Source organism: Littorina saxatilis, linkage group LG15 (assembly GCF_037325665.1).
Source record: "Littorina saxatilis isolate snail1 linkage group LG15, US_GU_Lsax_2.0, whole genome shotgun sequence".
In the NCBI taxonomy this organism is placed as follows: Eukaryota; Metazoa; Mollusca; class Gastropoda; order Littorinimorpha; family Littorinidae; genus Littorina; species Littorina saxatilis.
In genome coordinates this window covers 8,543,153-8,562,790 of record NC_090259.1, presented here as the reverse complement: position 1 = coordinate 8,562,790, position 19,638 = coordinate 8,543,153, and the positions used below count along the sequence as shown (strand labels likewise).

Genomic DNA, 19,638 nt, shown 5'->3' with positions numbered 1-19,638 from the left:
TGCCTTTGTGTGTGTGAGAAAGAATTTCTGATTTAACTTATTTGTTATGCTTATGTTTATACAAGCTGCATTTCGTTAAAAATGATCATGCACTAAATTTGTTTCAGGAACACACGTCAGTTTATCCGGTGACCTTGACCTTTTTGTCAACAACTCTGCTCTGACGTAGCGAACAAGGACTGCAACGCTGGTCACCGTTCCTGTGTACAGTTGCGCATTTTTGGCAGGTTTGCGTGAGTATTATATGTTTATTAAGAGGTTAATATGGTCTGCGATCAGCGCGATATAACTGTATTCATTTTTAACCGGAAGATTTATGAGCTTTATGGCAAACAGAATCGACGAATCGTCCATTCTGATGAAACTTCGGAAATGAAAATGAAAGTTGTCGAAACATGTTGTACCGTAGAAGTAATGTGATTTGCATCTGCCTCGCAGCTTTCAGTTGATCAGTTAACATACAAATATCCAAATTAGTGTGTTAAAATGTGTAGGATGATGCAGTTGAGCCCGGTATAGGTAACAGTTTTATTTCAGTTGCCGGATTACCTGAAAAATGCAACTACTGAACTAGACCTAGGGATAAGAGCCCTGAGTACAGAGGGATTTTTAGAAATCAGAGAGCTACAGCTGTTGATTTGGCAGCAAATAATGCTCAGCTGGTGCCTTTCTGTTCCATCAACAGATACCTGGCACTCATACAGAATATCTGTTTGGCATAGACCCGAATGAACCCCATGGAAGCTAGGGACTTCACACTGAAAGAAGATGAAGAACATGATGCCTCTTGCTGAAACTCACGGTTCTGTAATCTATTAATTTTAAACTCCTTGATTTGCTGGATGAACTACAATTACAAATATCACATCTTCTTAAAAAGCTCTGGATCGGGATTCATAAAAGCTGATTAGCGGCACTTGACCGCATATGGTGGCACTGTTTCAGCTGTTAGTCACCCTAATCGTCATTCATGAAACCCAGTTGTGACCTGCCAAAGTCATGTGATGGCTGTAAATTTAACAGACCTATCTCTCTGCGCTACAGTCTCTAACGGCATGATGCTGCTGGTAATCAATTGATGTTTGGATGGCTGTGTCCCATCGTGGTCTTATGCAATGGGGCTCAATCCTCACTGACCGTGCTTCTCTCGGCTAGTTCCGAAGTGTCGAGTGGCCATGATTTCCTTTAATAAGGGTGTATGTGCGCATGCGTACAGAGCAAGAAGCGAGGTAACTAAAGGTGCTCAGTGTTGTTGCCAGCCTAAGAAGACAATAGGTCATTTGGACCTCCCTAAAAAACAACAATAGGTCCAAATGTCCTGGCCTTAACAAAACAATAGGTCCAAATTAACCGCCATACCTTTGATACATGCAATGCAAAATAACTTACAGTCCGGAGTTAAATCTATCTTTTTACGCAAAAATGACAATAAAGCCATTGAACAATGATAACACTTTATTATCTGATTCTCACAGAAATTAGTGTATGGCGCTCATTTGCTGATTTTTGGCAGTACACATTAAATGTAATATATAAACTTAAACTTGTTTTTTTACAACTTTGTTGCTCTTTTAGCAACTTTTTTGTGTGCAACATTTTCAGGCTATTCGCGTTTTTCCCTATCCTTCTTATTTTGAACCTGTTTCAAGTCCTTTGGCTTTGCTTTGATGTCGCTTCCTAGTTTTAATTGTTCATAAACTTTGCGAGGAGAAAGAGCCTGACATTCCTGGCCTACCCTTTCCAATACAGTGCCCGGTGTGCGAATGTAGGGATCATGCCTGATCTTCGCATTACCATGCCTAGTATTATATTGATGAACTTGCCGCTGTATGCGCCGTTTTCGGTAAATAGGTACACCGGCTGGATTGGGTATTTTCGTAAACGCAGCCTCGAGTGTCAATGACGACAACACGGACTCGGCACCGAGTGCATTTTCACTCGTAGTCGTAGCGAACATGAGCATTTCGATCGGGGTTTGTTTTCCGACTTTGCAACTCCCATTCCATTCATTGCAGACTTGTCCGCCTTGTACGAATATGTATCGGTCAGTTGACCACTAAAACGTAAAAACTATCGGTCCATCGACCGGACAAGGCTAGGTCCAATGCGTCAAATCAGAAAGGAATGCGTCAGAGACCGAAGACCGAGGCCTGGCAACAACACTGGGCGCTCAAAGATGGTCACATGAATGCCAGTTAAAATTGGAATTTAGAGCCCTTTAGCTAAAGAAGTTCTAACCGCTAAAGCCATCTCAAATTTTGTACTGCTTATGAATTGGCCTCCTGGTTGCTTCACTCTGATTTTCTAGCGGAATACAGTGGATAACCAACCAAAGAAAGGATGCCATAGGGACCAACCAAGAAAGTCCCTACATTTCATGCGTCTTTTCACGACAGGTGTTTATTATTGTGGTTAGATTGAGGGACATAGTGACAACAGGAGTTTTTGCTTGTCGGAAGTGTCCTCTCATTGAAGGGATCTCACATTGCACTGTAGTCTAAATGAAAGATCAGTGTTGTCCCCAGGCCTCTGTCTTTGATCTCTGACACTTACTCTTTTGATCTGACGCATCTTCTTCTTTTTCACGTTCGCTCATACGGATTCTGCCACACTGTTCTTGCCCCTTGTTTTTCAGGGGAAAGCTGCCAGTCAAGTGCAAGCAGAGCTAGGAATGTGCCAGCGACCATGTTGAACAGCGTGTTGATTGTGGGCGTGCCCATGGTGGCCCTGATCGCCGCCGCTTTCTACATCTACAGACGTACGCAGACTGAGATGGGCACTCATGGACCGGGAGGAGGGGCGTACAACAGGGAACCGTGGGGCATGGGTACGTGTTTTGTGTGTAAGTGTTCGTGTGTGTGTTCAGGTCAGTCTGTCTGGAATTTGGTGTGTGTGTGTGTGTTCAGGTCAGTCTGTCTGAAACTTGATGCGTGTGTGTGTTTAGGCCTGTCTGTCTGAAATTTGATTCTGTAATGTTGGGCAGCTTCGCAGTCGGTGATCCTGCTGGCGGTGAGCTCACCACATCCTGTGACTCAGTGTTAGGTAGTGGTGGTGGTGGTGGTGGGGAGGGGGGGGGGGGGTTGAGTGGGACTTTGATGTGTGATTCCTGATTTCCAAATGTTCAACATTTTCTTAGCTGCATTATTTTAGTTATTCATGAGTGGGTGGGTGGAGGGGATGGGCTAGTTCTAACTATGCATTAGATTATAAAATTGTATTCTGTGTAGACCCTTCCACCAGCATCTTAGACCACTCTTTGTACATTTTCTTTTAACAGATGTTTGTCATTTGTTTTACCTCATGTCTGCCCTGCGTGTGATGGTGTGATCGTGACCGCTGTAGTGTGGGCGTGTGTGTGTTGGTGTGTATGTCAGTGTATGTGTGGGTGTGTGTGTGTGCGTGATTTTACCAACACTACGCGAAATTCCTTGTGCTTTAAATGTTTTTTAATGTCACTTGGCTCAATAAATACTGTATTCTGTATTCTGTATTCTGACCTATGTCTTCTTCGGCGATGGTCAATTGTTTTACAAGTGAAGGTATTGGAGCTTTAATTATATGTTTCTGCCTGTGAAAACCATTCTGAGCACCGCAGTACACAGTGACGCACAGTTTGGGGAGCCGTCAGGGAAAACCGAAGAAGAGATATTTTTGGTTTGGTGCGTTTAGAAACTGTTGGGTCAGGCTTATGGCATGCTAGTGTATTTTATGGTATAAAATACCGGGATTGAATTAGCTCTCAGTATGGCAATTTGGTTTTGGTCAGAACATGTACTGTACATATGTGAGTCTCCAGCAAATTGTGAAAAACCATCGAGAAAAACTGGAGCTAACATTTTTAGGACTGGCAAAAAGTTTTCATACTGAAAGGTAAGAGCGTTTGGGTGGTAGGAGGTCCCCATGCAGTTTGGCTCAGATGGGAGTCTGAGGGAGCAGAGCCCCAAAATGAAAAGACAGATTTCTGTCTATCGACCAATCAACCGCATCCATATCCTTCTCTTCCTTTGTTTTTAGCTGCAGCCAACAACAGACAGTCTGCTACAAACCCTCGACGACGCAACACACGAACCCGCAAGGAGGCAAACGACAGCAATAACAGTCAGAGGTCACGACCCTACGAGTCGCCAGACTCCAGTTACCCTGACGAGGACCAGTGCGAGATTTGCTTCGAAGATGTGGCCAAAGTGCAGCTGTACCCGTGCAAGCACAGTGACATTTGCGAAACGTGTGTGAACAAACTGCTCATCTCCAACAAGAGGGAGTGTCCTTTTTGCCGCGCCCGCATTGACGGTTACGTTGAAATCCAAACTGGAACTATGTTTGGCTAAGGCCAAAAAAAAAAATAGGTGTGGTTACGGTAACATAGCCAAAAAAAATAGGGTAGGTAGGTAGGCAATCACTTTTTTTTTTTTTTAACTTTTGTTTCTAATGTGTACAAATTAAACCTACTTGACAGGGAAATAAGTGTGCGACTCGGGCGCTTTCGCTTTCATTGCGTTTTCTGCACTGGTTTACATGTTTTTTGTGTGTATTTTTTTGACAAATGTAATAAAAAGTTATAGGGTCGGCCCCAAAAAATAGGGTAGGTTGGGTTACCGTAACCACACCTATTTTTTTTTTAGGCCTTATGAGAAAACAGGCTCTGTTTGAATCCAAATGGAAACTAGGTTTGACTTATAAATACATGTACACTTTTCTGCTCTGTTGTCTATATATTCTTTTACAGTCTGAAAAAAAACAGGCTGTCTGTGAAAAATCAACACAGGACACTAAATTTGGCTAATAAATACACCGTTTGCTTGTCCAGGTTATCTTTTTTATTCTCTTCTCGTACAGTTTAATGTGTGTGTGAGAATACATGCTCTCTTTGAGTAGGTTTTTCACTATAAAGAGGCAGTTGTTATCTATAGCCAGGTTACTTTGCGCTGTGCTTCTTGCCATAACTCTGGATACATGCACAAGGTATTTGCCTGAAACAAGAGTGTTTAACTCCTTGCGATTTATATTTTGTGGTGAAAGTTGATCCGCGTTTTATTTTCACGTAATTTTTATGGAGTAAGTGCTGCAGAGTAAGTGGTGAAAGTTTAACCAAGATTTATTTTCATGCCATTTTTATGGAGTAAGTTCTGCAGAGTAAGTGCTGAAAGTTGAATTGAGTTTTGTTTTCAGGTGGGCCCATACTAGACCAACTTAAAGGTGTCTTGAATATAGGAGCACCTATCATTTATCCAAATCTCTGTCTGTTTTTTTCCTAATTGTTTTAGAAATACATGTACATGTATAACTCCTGAATACATTTCTACTACAAATTCAACATGGACCGAGACCATACGTCATGTCATTTTCCTGGAGTAAGTTAATCCGCAGAGTAAAGGCAAAGCATTTGTTGTGGTATTTTTCTGAAGTCGTTTTTCAAGTGTACGTGCTGAACATTTTTCACTTCATTTTTCTTGAGAAAGTTCTTCAGTGTGAATACAAAGCATTTGTCGCTGTATTTTTTGGGAGCACATTCTACATCACAACTGCTAAACATTTGTCACTTTTTAATTTTTGTGCAGTAAGTTCTACAATGTAACTGCTGATCACAATTGCTACTAAGTAGATTTTAAGGAATTGTTGTAAACGATACTTTTTGGTAGCTGCAGATCAGGCATTTACTGTGAGTACTGTGCATGGTTTAATCCTGCAGTAGACAGGGCTTGTTTCTGAAGGGAAAGTATGGCATCATTTTTCTTTCTGTTTAAAATTGAGCTTTTTCTTAAGGGAGAGTATGTGACCACGTTATATTTGTAAAAGCGTGCAGAGAAAAGTATTTTCCTTTCAATTTGAGAGAAATGGAAGAGCGGCAGACAGACAGAAAAGGTGCATGTGTCTAGTGCATAAATCAATGCTGTGGTTTTTTTTTTCTCAGCCAAGCAAATATTTGACTTGGAATAACAAAAATAAAAAAGTGTAAATTCTACCCAGCTGATATTTTCCAACACCATTTGATCTGTAACTGCTTGAATTAACTGATTTTGCTTCCTTCATGAGTATTAGTTCCTTCATACTGTGATAACAATTTGTTGTGTCATTTTGTTTTCACACCATGTTGTTGTACCGTACTTTCCGGGTGACAAGGCGCTACAGCGCATAAGGCGCACCCCCTTCTTTTTAACAAAAATTGTAATCCAGTCACCCATTGGGCGCAGGGGGCCGATAGGGCGCACCAAAATTGAAAAAGTATACCGGTAACAAACGGTCGAAGAATGAAAATAAGCCGCACATCAAAGGAAGAATACAGAGTGGAAATGACCCAGTTTTTGCCATGAGAGGTGGTTCCCCTGTCATATCTGAGAGAGGAAACACTTCCTGCACCGGGGTCAGTGACCGGTCAGTGACCGAGTTTAACAGAGTGGAAATATGTGTGCTCTGTGTGTGCCGCGAGATCAAAGGCAGGTCCATTGTGATAGCTGGGTGGCTTGAGAGCTCGAGGAAACTTGGCCAGGGCAGTACCTAGTAGCTGAAACATGCATTATCACAAGTTGTTTGACTGGTACTCAGGCGGTCTCTTTGATTTTTTTCGTATTTCATACACGGATTAGGCGCTTCGTTATACAAGACGCAGGGGTCGAACTCGAGGAAAAAAATCGCGCCTTATGACCCGGAAAGTACGGTATATGCATGGATGTGTTGTGAGAGTGTTAGAGACAGAGGCAGAGGGAGAGAGTCTCAGAGAGAGAAAGAGATCGGGAGACTGGAGAGAAAGAAAAAATGAGAGAGAAAGGGAGAGAGAGATTTGCATTTATGAAAGTGAGATTTCATTCAAGTTAGTAATGGTCAAAGGGTGACCACTAATTGTGTAAAGGACATTTTAGATTTACATATGACAGTGGTACCTGCCATGCGAGGCCCCTCTGATGAGTGGACACATCCCATGAAACTCGTCCCAAGGTACCACTGTATGATAAAGTTCCTACACTTGGAAAGTGCAATACTGATTTGTTTCAACCCTATGCGCAAAAAGTTATGATGTTTAAGTCAAATGAATCACACACTCAGGTGTATAAACGATAAACAGTTGACCAGAATTAAGTCTTGTGCTAAAGATGGTGGGTAATTGTGTCAGTAAATTACTTTTGCGCAAATAACTGTGAATGCGTGTTTGAAACAATTCGTCTGAAAGCGTGAATAGAATATGTTGATATGAAGTTTGTCTGTAAATGTGAATTAAGTATGCTGAAAGGTTGTTTTCCAAATGTGTAATCGATTGATATATGCTGAAAGGGTTTGGTCCAAATGTGTAAACAATTGATATATGCTGACAGGTTTTGTCCCAGTTTTGAATAACATGTACTTGATTTATGTTTATTCTCACATTCATATTTCTAAAAAAAACCCACCTTTTTTTATTCCCGCAGTGGGGCACTGCGGTTATGAAATTAAAGGCCCCTCCTGTTTTTGGAACCGCAGGAGCTTTCTAGTTTGCTGTTAGGTAGATTTTTGGTTCCTCTTTCCTGTCATGCTCTCTTTTTCTTCATGAATTCTTTTCTTTTTTCTGCCTTCTTGCTCATTCACCTGTATTTTTTCCAAAAATCTCTTCTCTTGCCGCTTGTCTCGCGATTCATGTATAGTTTAATCTGTTAGTGTTCTGATGTAAGTCCAGCAGTAGATAGGTTAAGCCTATTTTAACATACTGGAAACTGGTAATCTTCCAGTAGGTATTAATTTAGTTTTGCTAAAGCCTGCTGGGACACAAGTAATGGGTTAGTGCATTTGTAAACAGGAATCGCTTGACAAGTGGCCCCCTTCATCCCCCCCTTCCTCGTCCTGATATGGCTCTGCGTAGTCGGCTGGACGTTAAGCAACAAATAAACAAACAAACAAACAAACAAACCTTTTTTTATCACCTTAGATGTTTGTATGTGTATAATGTAGGAAAGCATGGGTATGCACTTGAATCTTTATTATTCTTTATGATACTGTCTTCGCAAATATTGTTTATGTGATATTTCTGAGATACTGTTCGCAGGGTTTTAAAAATCTGTCTGGTTTCCAACTTGACCAAAACGCGTTGTTCTTTACTTTGATTTGATGTGATTTTCATCATAGTCTGTTAATCACGATGTACAGTAAATACTGTATTTTATGCCCTACAAGTACTTGTTTTTCTTTGTGCACTGATAAACAGCTGCAAAACAAGTGAAGTTATCATTTTCAGATCAAAATTTGTAATGTGCATACAAAATATTTACGTAAAAGGGGACAGAATTCATATGAATATGTAAATTTACTCTAAGACCCTTGCTTATAGATGCATACAGTTATACGGGTAGAGATAATTTACATCAATCATATACACTGTACTGTACGACTGGAACTATTTTTATTTGGCCTTTCAAAACTTGCCAGTTCCAGGCATGCAGCAAAGAAAAAACAGAGTAACTCCCCTTAAAAAAAATAATCTAAGAAATACTTTTTTAAGTTATAAAGGACTCGGGGAGTCAAATGGTAGAAAATGTGCAGAGTATGTGAACATTAAGTCTGAGGAAGCACGATCTTTAAAAGGGGGGGGGGGGGGGGGGGGGGAGCTGTGTCGTAAATTAGGGGGCCTTACAACAATGACAGTATGTGGAAAAAGAGAGAGAAATGTCATGTTTATGAAAAAAGTTAGGAGTTTATTGTTCAGAATGTTTTACGTTAGGACTTTTGTGTGATTGCCATTAATTGTTACATTAGATGACAAGACCACTCTGATGTCGTTAGCGTAGTTTCAAGACAGAAATGAAAAAAAGAAAAATGTGTGAGCTAGTATATCACCTACACCAACAAGTAAACAGTCATTTTGAATGCAGTCAATTAGCCAACTTTTAATACCTCCAAAAATATTCATCTGCCTCAAAATTTATGAAGAAAGGTAATTAGGTAACATTATGCAGCTAGACCAAGTGCCTTGAGGTAACACTAAATGAGCATAATGTTGAATTTTGTGTTCATGTTTGTTTATTTGTTCGTGTTTCGTTCATTGTGATTTAGAGCTCAGAACTGGATAATAAATTAATTTGATGGAAGCGAAATCTTTTTGTTCCTTGGTTAGTTTTCGTGTGAACTTGGAAAGTGAGACCGGTGTTATTTTGCACTAATTGTGTGTGAGTGTGAACAATACAATACAATACAATACAATACAGTCGTATGTTGAAATACTGTGATTCACCTGCACACCCGAGTTTCTCGTCTTGAGATGATCAAGTTTTTTATGCCTATGTCGACAATATAATTGAATACCATAGAACTATAGTAACTAGAGAGAAAGTCGGTTTTTTTAAGACCCCCCGCGGGTTAGGGGGAGTCCCATATTGGTTGGGACGAGAAAGAATTTACCCGATGCTGCCCAGCATGTCGTAAGAGGCGACAATCGGTTCTGTTTCTCCCTTTACCCTTGTTAAGTGTTTCTTGAATAGAATATAGTCAATGTTTGTAAAGATTTTAGTCAAGCAGTATGTAAGAAATGTTAAGTCCTTTGTACTGGAAACTTGCATTCTCCCAGTAAGGTCATATATGGTACTACGTTGCAAGCCCCTGGAGCAATTTTTTGATTAGTGCTTTTGTGAACAAAAAACAATTAACAAGTGGCTCTATCCAATCTCCCCCCTTTCCCCTATCCCATCTCCCCCCTTTCCCCGTCGCGATATAACCTTGAATGGTTGAAAACGACGTTAAACACCAAATAAAGAAAGAAAGAAAGTTTTTTTAAGGCTTGCCAGACTCGAAGATTACATCAGGTAAAACAACTCACAGCTTAAAGTGGTCTGCACACACCAGCTTCACTGATCACACATCTTATCACTTACTTCAACAAACAAAAAAATTAACATAAGATTCACAAATTCAGAGCATGTGTGTGTGTAAACCATTATCTTTGCATGTGTGTGTGTCAGTTGACAAGTTATTTTAAAGGTATGCAAATTAGTTTTACCCTATGACTTTGAAGCTTATACCAGTAAAACAAGAAAATCTGGCCAGACTAATGGAATAGGCCAGACTAATGGAATAGGCCAGACTAATGGAATAGGCCAGACTAATGGAATAGGCCAGACTAATGGAATAGGCCAGTACGTACAGTGGAACCTCCCTTTTAAGACCCACCCCACCCCCCACCCCCTGCGGGTTAGGGGGAAGAATTTACCCGATGCTCCCCAGCATGTCGTAAGAGGCAACTAACGGATTCTGTTTCTCCTTTTACCCTTGTTAAGTGTTTCTTGTATAGAATATAGTCAATGTTTGTAAAGATTTTAGTCAAGCAGTATGTAAGAAATGTTAAGTCCTTTGTACTGGAAACTTGCATTCTCCCAGTAAGGTAATATATTGTACTACGTTGCCAGCCCCTGGAGCAAATTTTTGATTAGTGCTTTTGTGAACAAGAAACAATTGACAAGTGGCTCTGTCCCATCTCCCCCCTTTCCCCGTCGCGATATAACCTTCGTGGTTGAAAACGACGTTAAACACCAAATAAAGAAAGAAAGTCGCTTGTTAGACCCTGTTTTCTTAACACTTTCTACCCTACTTATATTGACAAACTTTTTTTTAGCCGAGACCAGCTGTGCTGCAGCAGGTCACTCAGAATTGTAGTAACTGTGTAGCAACTGTGTATCAACACGATGGAATGCAGGCGTTTACATCGACATTACAGGAAGTGACTGAAGTAACTGTGTGTACGGATATATCCGTACCAGGTCAGATATAGAGCCATATGAGTGGGTACGGATATATCCGTACCAGGGAGACAATGAGTTAAATTATCTTTTCATAACCTCCGTAGATTAATACCCCCATTTTAAGACTTAATTCCTGCTGATTTTCTCAGAAGGGGTGTTCCACTGTAAGTGTGAATCACACGACTGTACAACTGTATTTTTAATTAAGGAATGCATCATAATGAATCAGGCACACCTGCACAGCCGTGTCTGAAGTCAATAATTTTTGTCGATGATGGATTTTCTTATCAGGCCAATATGTGACAGCTTCTTTTAAAGATATGCGATTGTCTTTTAGCCAATGACATCTGTTGAACAGCTTGCCCGGTCCATTTTGTCAGTCTTTTATTTGGTAGTTGTAGTGTAAAGTGCATTGAGACTCCTTCAGATTATGTTTTTGTGTCGGTAAAAAAGATGTGTCATTTCTGTTCGCTACCTTTGATGGAGTTATATATCGCTTGTATCAGTTGTGTTTCTTTTTAACGCTAAAATAATTGACTGTTAATGACAATAAAAGTGCAGTGTTGAGATCTGTTTGTTTTCTTAGACTGTGTAAATGTATAGGATATAGCAGTAAACTATCTCAGTCTCAATCTCCAATGTGCCTCAGGAGAACCTTGAAAATACTTGACTTGACATATCTGTACATTGCATAAATATTTGGGATTTGTGAAAGTACTTTAAATGTGTTTACTGCAACATGACTTTATAGCAAAGAAAAAAAGTAAAGAAATATGAGGGAAAATCTGAAAGCCTGGTTGTTTGATACTGTGAAACACTGAAAGCCTGGTTGTTTGATACTGTGAAACACTAAAAGCCTGGTTGTTTGATACTGTGAAACACTGAAAGCCTGGTTGTTTGATACTGTGAAACACTGAAAGCCTGGTCGTTTGATACTGTGAAACACTGAAAGCCTGGTTGTTTGATACTGTGAAACACTGAAAGCCTGGTTGTTTGATACTGTGAAACACCGAAAGCCTGGTTGTTCGATACTGTGAAACACCGAAAGCCTGGTTGTTCGATACTGTGAAACACTGAAAGCCTGGTTGTTTGATACTGTGAAACACTGAAAGCCTGGTTGTTCGATACTGTGAAACACTGAAAGCCTGGTTGTTTGATACTGTGAAACACTGAAAGCCTGGTTGTTTGATACTGTGAAACACTGAAAGCCTGGTTGTTTGATACTGTGAAACACTGAAAGCCTGGTTGTTTGATACTGTGAAACACTGAAAGCCTGGTTGTTTGATACTGTGAAACACTGAAAGCCTGGTTGTTTGATACTGTGAAACACTGAAAGCCTGGTTGTTTGATACTGTGAAACACTGAAAGCCTGGTTGTTTGATACTGTGAAACACTGAAAGCCTGGTTGTTTGATACTGTGAAACACTGAAAGCCTGGTTGTTTGATACTGTGAAACACTGAAAGCCTGGTTGTTTGATACTGTGAAACACTGAAAGCCTGGTTGTTTGATACTGTGAAACACTGAAAGCCTGGTTGTTTGATACTGTGAAACACTGAAAGCCTGGTTGTTTGATACTGTGAAACACTGAAAGCCTGGTTGTTTGATACTGTGAAACACTGAAAGCCTGGTTGTTTGATACCGTGAAACACTGAAAGCCTGGTTGTTTGATACTATGAAACACTGAAAGCCTGGTTGTTTGATACTGTGAAACACTGAAAGCCTGGTTGTTTGATACCGTGAAACACTGAAAGCCTGGTTGTTTGATACTATGAAACACTGAAAGCCTGGTTGTTTGATACTGTGAAACACTGAAAGGTGGGAGAAGATATTCCAAAAAGTAAGGTGTAGCAAAATGAAATAGAAAAGAAGAGTAATATTCTAAACAAAGGAAAAAACAAAAAAACCTTTCAAACAACAACAAAAAATGTCATTCGGAACTGGATGCAATCGGCGCTTGGCCTACAGTATCAAACTTCGCATCTTTCTCTCCGTCTTCATCGCTCTTTTCTTCCTCATCCTCATCAAAGATTCCATCCTCTACGACTTCTACATTCCACGAGAACCCATCGACAGCAAAAAAGCTTTGCACTGGAGTGGTGACCCCATAGCGAAAGGAGACCCTCGGTGGCAAGAGGCGGACATCTTCGCCGAAGTCTTCATCTACTCCGCACATTATGACGACATTGGGTTGTCTCCCTTGATCAGAGTTATCGGGATTGCCCTTGATCCTCTCCCTTACTTCTTCGTCAAGTGTCGCTACTACGAGTATCAAGATGGTCCTGTGGTTTACAGTGTGTCTGGGGAAGTCCTTCACATGCGGGAGAGAAATGGTCGCAGGTTGGTGCACAATATTTGTCATTTTCATTTTGAACTCTAGCTGTTGTGGGGTGGGGTACGGTGGTTGGAAAGGAGGGAGAGATTTTGTCTAAATATTTTCATTTCATTTTCATTACTTTATTTGCCCATAGTCACTTCCTTCCAGTGGAAAGCTCGCAGCATTAACAGTGTTGTGCCACCCACATAATTGAAGAAAGTACAAAAAAAGGTGTTGTAAATACTCCTGGGTTGGAGGGTAAGGGGGGGGGGGGGGGTGGGGTGGTGAAGGGGGTTGCACAAGTACTCCCAGCTTTAATTAGAAAAAACAATGTTCATCTTTTTGATCTTTTGCTTTCTGTTTAGTTACCTCGGAGCGTACGTTGAGTGCCCTCTGGACGAATCCTACAACTTTCTTCCCTACGCCCTCACCGTGGACAAAGGAAACAACTCAGAAAACCTCAACTTCATGATCATCAACTACAGTCGTGACGTCCTCCTACCCCCAATAGAAAGAACCTCAACGGAATCCGAATACAGCACAGAAGACTATGAGGACACCGTCAGTGAATTTGATGAGGACTACTCCGACGTGGCGCCTTTTGATTGGCAGTGGAACATCACGCGATGCTTCCCAGCATTCCACATGGGTTACGACGATCACATCATGCTGGCGGAGATGGTGGCAGTCAGCAGACTTCTGGGAGTTCAGCATTTTGTCTTCTATGTGAAAAATGCTGGCAAACACGTGTTGGATATGCTAGAGGTAGGTTAGTCGCTAATGTTGGACTTAAGCGCTGTAAAGTAATATCGAGCTCACAATCCAGTGACTTTTAAACATACAATGGACTCCCCCTCCATGCAAATCAAACACACACCAAAAGTGTGAGATTTTAGATATACAGTGGAACCCCCCCCCCCCCCCCTTTAAGACTCCTTTCCTGTGGAGACCCTGAAGTTTTCTCAGATTTTGTTCATAACCTCTGTGATTGTGAATTTACGCCCATTTTAAGACTCCTTCCTTTTAAAGGCTGCCATATTCGTAGCGTTCATAAATTAATTCATATTGTTTACATGTGCCAATAATGTTATAAAACTGTACCTAAGGGGATATAATAACGATTGGCTGTCGCTTTCGAACACAGAAAAAAATATTTCAGTATTGCAAAGTGGTGTTGATAGTGTCGAATGTAAACAGAACAGTCTCAAACGCCATCTTGGGTTTACGAAATGTCACAAAATGACGTCAACGGTCTGAAAATAGCCCAAGTCCTGGAGAACTGTTGCTAAACAATGCAATAAAGAATTAATTATTTCTCGTAATTGGTAAGGACTTCAAACCTAAAACTTTGCAGGAAGCTTAATTTATACATCTCCGCAACGATGGGAAAAGCCCTGGAAGTAATTAAACTAATTAAATAGGACTATATCAGCCTTTAAAGACCTCATTTTGTCACAATTAAACGTTTCTATAACATACCTTAAATAATGCTTGGTGACTATAATCGTATTGTTTTGTCACAATTCAACGTTTCTATAACATACCTTAAATAATGCTTGGTGACTATAATCGTATTGTTTTGTCACAATTCAACGTTTCTATAACATACCTTAAATTATAATGCTTGGTGACTATAATCGTATTGTTTTGTCACAATAAAACGTTTCTATAACATACCTTAATTAAATAATGCTTGGTGACTATAATCGTATTGTTTTGTCACAATTCAACGTTTCTATAACATACCTTAAATAATGCTTGGTGACTATAATCGTATTGTTTTGTCACAATTCAACGTTTCTATAACATACCTTAAATTATAATGCTTGGTGACTATAATCGTATTGTTTTGTCACAATTCAACGTTTCTATAACATACCTTAAATTATAATGCTTGTTTTTACATTTAGTCAAGTTTTGACTAAATGTTTTGACATCGAGGGGGAATCGAAACGAGGGTCGTGGTGTATGTGTGTGCGTGCGTGTGTGCGTGCGTGTAGAGCGATTCAGACCAAACTACTGGACCGATCTTTATGAAATTTGACATGAGAGTTCCTGGGTATGATATCCCCGAACGTTTTTTTCATTTTTTTGATAAATGTCTTTGATGACGTCATATCCGGCTTTTCGTGAAAGTGAGGCGGCACTGTCACGCTCTCATTTTTCAACCAAATTGGTTGAAATTTTGATCAAGTAGTCTTCGATGAAGCACGGACTTCGGTATTGCATTTCAGCTTGATGGCTTAAAAATTAATTGATGACTTTGGTCATTAAAAATCTGAAAATTGTAAAAAAAAAAATTTTTTTCTAAAACGATCCAAATTTACGTTCATCTTATTCTCCATCATTTGCTGATTCCAAAAACATATAAATATGTTATATTCGGATTAAAAACAAGCTCTGAAAATGAAATATATAAAAATTATTATCAAAATTAAATTTTTGAAATCAATTTAAAAACACTTTCATCTTATTCCTTGTCGGTTCCTGATTCCAAAAACATATAGATATGATATGTTTGGATTAAAAACACGCTCAGAAAGTTAAAACAAAGAGAGGTACAGAAAAGCGTGCTATCCTTCTCAGCGCAAGTACTACCCCGCTCTTCCTGTCAATTTCACTGCCTTTGCCGTGCGCGGTGGACTGACGATGCTACGAGTATACGGTCTTGCTGCGTTGCATTGCGCTCAGTTTCATTCTGTGAGTTCGACAGCTACTTGACTAAATGTTGTATTTTCGCCTTACGCGACTTGTTTTTTCTTCTGAATTTTGGCAGTCTATTTGTTTTTGGATCACGGAACTCCGACACTGGTTCCCGCTGAAGCCATCATCTTTATTATTATTATTCTCTCTGCGCCCAGGTTCTAAAGGCACAAGGAGACGCAGAAGTGTTACCGTGGAATCTCAACCTGTCCGAGCAAAACCTGTACTACGCTGGCCAGTTTGCCTCCATCAACGACTGCCTGTATCGCCACCTGTGGACCTCCCGCTTCCTCCTGTTTGCCGACGCCGATGAGATCTTCGTGCCCCGCGATCAGCCGTCATTGTTCAGTCTGCTGGATGAACAGTTTGCTGAGGTAGAGATGTTGTCTAGATTCTAGTAATTACTAGTAGTAGTTAAGTTGTAGTAGTGGTGGAGGTGACGGGCGCAGTGGCGTGGTGGTAAGACGTCGGCCTCCTAATCGGGAGGTCATGGGTTGGAATCCCGGTCGCTGTCGCCTGGTTGTTTAAGGGTGGAGATTTTTTCGATCTCCCAGGTCAACTTATGTGCAGACCTGCTTAGTGACTTAACCCCCTTCGTGTGTACACGCAAACACAAGACCAAAATGCGCACGGAAAAGATCCTGTAATCCATGTCAGAGTTCGGTGGGTTATAGAAACACGAAAATACCCAGCATGCCTCCCCCGAAATCGGCGTATGCTGCCTGAATGGAAGGGTAAAAACGGTCATGCACGTAAAAATCCACTCGTACTAAAAACATGAGTGAACGTGGGAGTCTAAGCCCATGAACGAAGAAGAAGAAGAAGAAGGATGGTAGGAGAGTGAGAGAGACAGGGCTCTACCTAGAGGGTCCCAGGACACCAACTTGGTTTTTTTAGGGGGTTCTAGGACCCCGTCAGCGGAACTTGAGATGGTCCCAAGACCAGAAGGACTGTTGGAAGCTTTGTGAGGCTTTCACAAAAGCATTATTTGTCATAATGGTTAGATTTACTCGATACATTTGCGTCAGTACATATGTGACCATCCACCACGGAATGAGTCGCATGTCACCTTTGCATGATTTTCATATGTTTACAGTTTCCTAAAGAGTTTTTTATGCTCTATCCAGTGGTGAAAACCGTTTTAGAAAAGAGCGAAAACTGTTTGAGTTATAAGCCTGTGACTAAGGTGACCCTCACACTGTTACCAGGCACTCCCCGGACTTATATTAAGCCCAGCGCAGAACCGCGCGAGGTGACATGCGACTCATTTCGTGGTGGAGGTTCACATATCTGCTATAAATCCAGCTAAGTGTACGTTCTTTTCCGTTCTGTGTGGAAACTAGCAGACATTTACAGTGTGAAAATCAGCACTGACAGTACGAATGATGATGCAAGCTTAGTGCATTCCGGGACCCACTCTTTTCAAGTCTAGTGAATCACGGACCCCCTTCAACAATTTCCAGTACGTTTTTTGTTTCTGTTGGCTTCTAGTGTGTACTGTAAGCAGGGACGCACAATTTGTGCAGCCTTTTACAGAGAGAGAGAGAGAGAGAGAGAGAGAGAGAGAGAGAGAGAGAGAGAGAGAGAGAGAGAGAGAGAGAGAGAGAGAGAGAGAGAGAGAGAGAGAGAGAGAGAGAGAGAGAGAGAGAGAGAGAGAGAGAGAGAGAGAGAGAGAGAGAGAGAAAAGACACTGGTTAGTTCTTCAGGGTTGAATTCTTCAACCTGGTTTAATGAAGACACTCTGATGAAAGATTCATTTTCAAAAGTTGTACAAGTGTGAATCAAGCTGGTCTTGTAGAGAAACACTGTACTTTCACTCTTCAGTTAATGACCGGGCTTCTCGAGGGGTTGAGAAAAGCATTGAGGTTATGGATATATCTCAGAGGACCATGGCAATAGTACAGTATCTTAACTAAGGTATGTTCCACGGGTATCCAGTATTCTTTACAAGACTTGAAATGGTAGATTGGGGTTCATAAAGCAACACTACCTGTCAAAACAAACTAGATATGGGGGCTTCTATGCAGATCTTTCATATGATACCATTTACCGCAACACGGTGACCTAGTGGTAAGGCGTCCGCCCAGTGAGCGGGAGGTCGTGGGTTCGAACCCCGGCGGGGTCATACCCAAGACTTTGAAATTGGCAATCTAGTGGCTGCTCCGCCTGGCGTCTGGCATTATGGGGTTAGTGCTAGGACTGGTTGGTCCGGTGTCAGAATAATGTGACTGGGTGAAACATGAAGCCTGTGCTGCGACTTCTGTCTTGTGTGTGGCGCACGTTAAATGTCAAAGCAGCACCGCCCTGATATCACCCTTCGTGGTGGACTGGGCGTTAAGCAAACAAACAAACAAACAAAATGATACCATTGACGTTAAAGCAACTGTATGGGCACTATCTCATATAAAATCAAGCTGTTTGTTGCATGGGGTACGTAGAGGAATACATTGCCTTTAAACAGTAAATGAATTTCACATTTCAGCCTGAAAGCAGAGATTCACACACACATGTGCACCTTTGGTTCTTTACACAAGTAGACTACCGAAAGGACTCCCCTGAACGCCATCACTTTCACTGACTATTTTCCATCATTTCAGAATCCAGAGTGCGGGGCCTATCTCTTCCTCAACGTGTTCTTCAACCTCCGCTTCCCGACAGCAGTCCCTCGCAAAGGGAACAAAACAACGTTAAACTTTTTACAGCGGCTGAAAGTCTTAACCCATACACGACGACACAAGGAGGTTCTCGGGCCAGCTATCCGGTCCAAACCGGCCGTAGATCCACGGAGAGTTCACACCGGGAGTGTTCACATTATTCAAAAGTTCCGTGACGGTTACGAGACTTGTGTCATGAGCCGTTACAAAGGACTGTTACATCACTACAGAGATTTCCCAGAACCCCCTCTAGATGAACAAGAGAATGATCCGTACTTGTGGGAGATCTTTGCTGACATTGTAGCTGAGACGAAAATGATTTTGGATGAGTATGATGAGATGGTGAAGTGAAGTGTAAATATGTGTGGGTGTTGGGTTGGGGAGGGGGGTGGGTTAGGTGTGTGTGTGTGAGAGAGTGTGTGTGTGTGTGTGTGTGTGTGTGTGTGTGAGTGTGAGTGTGTGTGAGTGTGTGTGTGTGTGTGTGAGTGTGTGTGTGTGTGTGTGTGTGTGTGTGTGTGTGCGTGTGTGTACACACATGTTTGTATCTGTAAGCATAAATACACGCAGGCCGGTGTGAATATGCATACAAATGTGTGTGTGTGTTTGTGTGTGTGATCTGTCTGTCTTTGTATGTATCTGTCAGTCTGTGTGTTTTGCACCTACATGTGTGCACGCGCCAGTATGTTTTGTCTGTGTGTGCATCGGTCTGTGTGTATGTGCATGAGTGCCTACATGCGTGTATTTGTATGGACTCTTAAATTCATGCAGACGTGTGGGACTCGCACAAGAATGTGAATCTTGATGTTAATGTGCGTGTATGCATTTAGGAATGGATCAAGCAGCTTTGACAGAACAGATTGCATTACTCATGAAAACTATTTTATTTATTGTGTGTGTGTGCATGTGCATGTTTACGAGTGTGTGTGTTTTATGCGTGCGCTCACGTGTATTGTGTGAAAAAAACACTGAACTGAACGTATGATTGTAAAAATGCTAGCGAGCAATTTTTGTTCTTTGATGACATGTTATATGGAAGAACAATAAATATTATCAATGTTTTGCTACAGATCATTATGTTTGTTCAGTGATTTGAAAACAAATATACAACCCTTATATCCATCGACCTGATCATTGATAAAATAAAATAAAAGTCATCATAGAAAAAATCTACAACAAAATCTCCCTCAAAAATGTTCTCCCCTAAACCAAAACCAAGAGAAAAAGAAAAAAACAGTAAAAAAAATAAAAAAGCCCAGAGAGAGGAAGAAGGAG

The 19,638-nt window shown here is 41.0% G+C and overlaps 2 protein-coding genes across 3 annotated transcripts; both read left to right on the top strand.

Annotated features, from left to right (window-relative positions):
- The first annotated feature begins 107 nt into the window (after positions 1 to 107).
- LOC138948435 (uncharacterized) lies at positions 108 to 6,362 on the top strand. Of its 2 annotated transcripts, none has more exons than XM_070319969.1 (3): positions 108 to 233; positions 2,636 to 2,827; positions 4,015 to 6,362. In XM_070319969.1, exons 2-3 carry the CDS (start codon positions 2,686 to 2,688, stop codon positions 4,326 to 4,328), a joined length of 456 nt encoding a protein of 151 aa, XP_070176070.1. In that variant the 5' UTR covers positions 108 to 233; positions 2,636 to 2,685; the 3' UTR covers positions 4,329 to 6,362. The 2 variants fall into 2 exon arrangements, with proteins under 2 accessions (XP_070176070.1, XP_070176071.1); XM_070319970.1 differs by having other exon boundaries at positions 140 to 227.
- Positions 6,363 to 12,449: 6,087 nt separating this feature from the next.
- LOC138948434 (uncharacterized) lies at positions 12,450 to 18,766 on the top strand. The gene is made up of 4 exons (XM_070319968.1): positions 12,450 to 13,032; positions 13,375 to 13,774; positions 15,871 to 16,086; positions 18,310 to 18,766. Exons 1-4 carry the CDS (start codon positions 12,620 to 12,622, stop codon positions 18,715 to 18,717), a joined length of 1,437 nt encoding a protein of 478 aa, XP_070176069.1. The 5' UTR covers positions 12,450 to 12,619; the 3' UTR covers positions 18,718 to 18,766.
- Positions 18,767 to 19,638: the final 872 nt, after the last annotated feature.